Source organism: Aptenodytes forsteri, unplaced genomic scaffold, assembly GCF_000699145.1.
Source record: "Aptenodytes forsteri isolate BGI_AS27 unplaced genomic scaffold, ASM69914v1 Scaffold651, whole genome shotgun sequence".
Taxonomy (NCBI): Eukaryota; Metazoa; Chordata; class Aves; order Sphenisciformes; family Spheniscidae; genus Aptenodytes; species Aptenodytes forsteri.
This window is the reverse complement of record NW_008794079.1, coordinates 144,154-147,972: the sequence shown is the minus strand read 5'-3', so window position 1 is coordinate 147,972 and position 3,819 is coordinate 144,154. Positions and strand designations below refer to the sequence as shown.

General features: G+C 55.5%; 1 protein-coding gene across 1 annotated transcript in view; it reads left to right on the top strand.

The window, feature by feature from the left end:
* Positions 1-1,904: 1,904 nt before the first annotated feature.
* Positions 1,905-3,819, top strand: part of BOP1 (block of proliferation 1) — a 70,796-nt gene continuing 68,881 nt past the window's right edge. Inside the window, exons 1-2 of the mRNA XM_019475046.1 lie at positions 1,905-1,926; positions 2,085-2,146. Of these exons, the coding sequence (XP_019330591.1) occupies positions 1,905-1,926; positions 2,085-2,146 (84 nt within the window). The remainder of the gene's footprint in view (positions 1,927-2,084; positions 2,147-3,819) is intronic.

Genomic DNA, 3,819 nt, shown 5'->3' with positions numbered 1-3,819 from the left:
CTAGATTATTATTTTTTTCTATTCTTTTAGCTGTTTTTCCGTAGTTACGCAAGCAGGGGCTTGGGCCCTGCGGTACAGCCGGGTTGGCGTGAGGAATCTGAGCTGCGCGTTGAGTAGAGAGGCCCCGGAGACGCTGGGGAAGACTCAGACAGGCCGAGTGCCCGTGCTCCCCTCTCCTGGCAGCCAGGGGTGTCTGACCGCGCCGGGTCAGCGGGGAGGAAACCGTACGTATCCAGAGCTAGGTGACGCTTCCGCTTTTGCGACGAGGCGCGGCGCAGAGAGCTGTGGTGCTGCGTGCTTGCTAACGGGAAAACAACTTCTTCCGCGCCAGTTTGCGTTTCTAGAGTGGGTGTCGGCAGTGACGCTTCTCTCATAGATAGCAGATTTTAAAATAATTAATTATAAAGGCGTAGTCTCGCTTCTGTTTCAGAAGGTGGGGGCACAAAGATTGGTGGAAAAATTCACACTCGCGTTTGTCTTGAGATATTGGTGTGCAGGTCCCGGCTGCTTCGGGCACGGCAGCCTCCTTCGCCCCGGGCTTGTTAACAAAAAGTGCCTTGTTATTATCCCGGCTCTCTGGGTCTGTGTATTTATTTATTTGTTTGGACGACGGGTAGAAGCTTTTCCGAGGTCTGGAGTAGAGATGTAGCAGAAAGTTCCTCCAGTAACCTGCTTAGGAGTTCCGCAGGAGTGCCTCGGGCTGCGGCGTTGCTGTTCAGCAGCAGTCCCCGCCGCGGGGGTGGTCCCCTACGACAGCCGCTTGTTCCCACCCTGACGCCGCCTTCGTCGTCGTGCTTCAGCAAGCTGCTTACGAACCCACGGCGTGGGCCGGGCCCGGCGGCTGATCCAGCCCAGAAACGGCTCTGCGGAAGCGAGGCCGTTTTGGTGTTCTGCTTTGCTTTTCAGAAGAATTGGTCCCTGACGCCGCGCGGGCGTTTTGGCTGGTAGCGGGGGTTGTTTTTCCTCGGCGTTGGCTCTCGGCTCTGTTTTGCCACGCGGCCGGGTAAGCGGCCTGCTTAAGCCAGGACTGACCGCCGGCGCGTTGTGCGTCCGTCCGTCTGTCTGTCTGAGAGCTGGGGCTGGTTCTGCGCCCACCCCACCCGGTTCTTCAGCCTTTTATTCGGCATCCGAGTGCGTGCGGTGCCGTAGGTCTGTAAGAAAGTATCCGCAGATACTGGGAGCCGTCACTGTCTCGTTGCAACCCGGGTCGAGCTGGACACGGCGCTCTGCTCTGCGCTGGAGAGCTGCGCGCTTTGTGCGGGTAGCACGGCCTAAAAGAGAGTTGCAGCGGTGACAGCAGAAGCCGAGGAGGTCGGGGGGCGTTTGGTCCTGGACGCCGTTTCCGTTACTGTGCAACACGTCCCTTTCTTGGCCTCGCCGCTGCTTTGGGCAGGGATAGCCTGTTGGTTTTGTAGCGACGTCTCGGCGAAGTCAGAGTCCCGATTTCCTTTCTTGCTTTGCCCTCTGCCTTTGGGGCCTTCACTGTGCAAAGGCAACCGGCGCCTTAGCAGAAGGACGGGAGCTAGTGCCGTTCCTGCCACGCAGGAGCCGCGTGAGCTGCTGAAGAGGGTTACCCGGCACAAACTGCGGCTGTCCTGAGCAGGGAACGCTAGAGACGGAGCAGAGACTCGACTGGATTCCCTCTTGTGGGGGAAGGGTCCTGAGGGGGTTTCACAGAGGGAAGGGACATCAAACACGCCAGACTTGGCCAGGAACGCGTTTACCTGTTGTTTCTGTTTGGGGAAAAAGGAACGCCCCTGGCAAGGGCATCACCTTCCCAGCGCAGGGTTTAACAGAAGTTTGGTCTGTTCAGACCCTTTTCTTCTCTGGGGTCCTGCAAGGAAGCGAACCCACTGTCCGTGCCTCTGCCCTTCTTGGTTTGCAGCACCCCTAAATGCTTCCTGATGGAGCTGCGGACCCTGCGTGGTGAACTGCAGCCTCCTGCAGCTGGGTTTTCTTCTCTCGCTTCTTTACAGGGCCTTTGCCTAACGCCATAAGCAGATGGGTTGAAAACCGCTACGTCGTAGTGTCAGAAGCTTCAGCAGTTCAGACGGCTTTTCAGAGTGACTCGATGGTTTCGTGAGCTGTGTGCAGTTTAGAATTTTACATTGCATCGACACTGCTCGGGAGCTTGGGGAGAGCAGAGGTAAACTGCGAAGTAAGAATGTCCCAGGAGCATCTCGAGCCTTTCCTCGGCCGTTGCTCTACGCAGCATCCCGCTTTTGCTCTTAGCTTTGCAACGGTGCTCGCCGCTTCAGGGGCGGGACGCTTTGGAGAAGAAAACTGAGCTACGCGCAGGGTCTGAGGGAGGAGTGCTCGTAGGACAGCTCTGAGCTGGGTCTGTCGTCAGGGCGCTCGGTGTCCTCCTCTGCTGGGGACAGCCGCCGGGTCGCCGGCGGAGGTGGCAGGCACAGGGTACGCTGATGCCGTTCGTCGAATACTGTCGCATTTAAAAATGGCCTTACGGCTGTGGGGCAAGAATGAAGAGAACTAGCTTCTGCTTAGAAAATTTTTCACTTGCTAGCATTGGAGAGCTGTTTATTTGCCTTGGATAGATATGTCTGACTTTGAATGAGATTCCTCAATTTCTGATCTCTTAATTGCAGACTCTTAAAACCTTTGATTTCTGTTCGTCGGCTCTACAGTAGGCAAATCTGCTTAATTTACTAGGAGTTAGTTATGAAAACATTGTTAAAAGGCAGGCTAAAATTTTACTTGGATTGGTTGTGATGGCAAAACCTGCTGGGGGATTATTTTTTGTTACGTTTATAAGATGGGAGGATTGACGGTGGGCATCTGTGGCTGCGTCTAAGGGCTTGTCGAGTGTCGGAGCCGCTGTTAGCGTGATGGGTAAGAAACTGAGACTCGCTGCGACTTGCAAGTTGCCGCGCCGCAGTTTCCTCTGCCGTGGGAGCAGTGGGAGGATCTGCCCCCGAGACCTCGCTCTCACGGGAGCTGGCATTTGTGATATCAGCTTGTGCTAGCTCTCCGGCTCTTCGGTCCGTGGCCTCCACCCTGCCCGAGTGTACGCTGCCTCCCCCGCTGCCCCAAGCACCCACGGGGTTGGGGTTTTTTTTTTAATTTTGTTTAGTTCGCTGTGCTCCGTGGGAGAGGTTTAGCCAAAGTGATGCGCGAACCCTAAACAGTCTTCAGGTGCCACCAAACAAGTTTTTATTCTGGCAGAGTAGAATTGTCAGGTTCTTGGTTACAGGAACGCAAAAAAGAGAAGAAAAGCACTCCAAAAAGAAACACAGACTCTGAGTGTCCTTGACGTTAATCCGTGGCTTTGGCTGCTCCTTAGGATCTCCTCCAAGCTGCGTTCCCCGTAAGGGAACAGAGGACGCCGCTACCCAGGGCTGTGCCCCTAAAATGCTCCAGGGAGACCTTGTGGGGGTTTAACCCTGGTGAGAGAGGCAGTGGTTTAACCTGCACCCCCGTTAGCAGCCTTTTCGGAAGGGGGCCCGTCCCTGCTCCTTTGGGGGGGATTTTAACGCTTGCCTGAAAGTTTACAGTCGGTTCGTAGATGTCTTTGTTTGTTTGGTAGGTTGGTGTGGTGACTGTTGGTAAGGCCGCACCTCGACTACTGTGTTCAGTTTTGGGCCCCTCACTACAAGAAGGACGTCGAGGTGCTGGAGCGTGTCCAGAGAAGGGCAACGAGGCTGGTGAGGGGTCTGGAGAACAAGTCTGATGAGGAGCGGCTGAGGGAACTGGGGTTGTTTAGCCTGGAGAAAAGGAGGCTGAGGGGAGACCTCATCGCTCTCTACAACTACCTGAAAGGAGGTTGTAGCGAGGTGGGGTCGGTCTCTTCTCCCAAGTAAC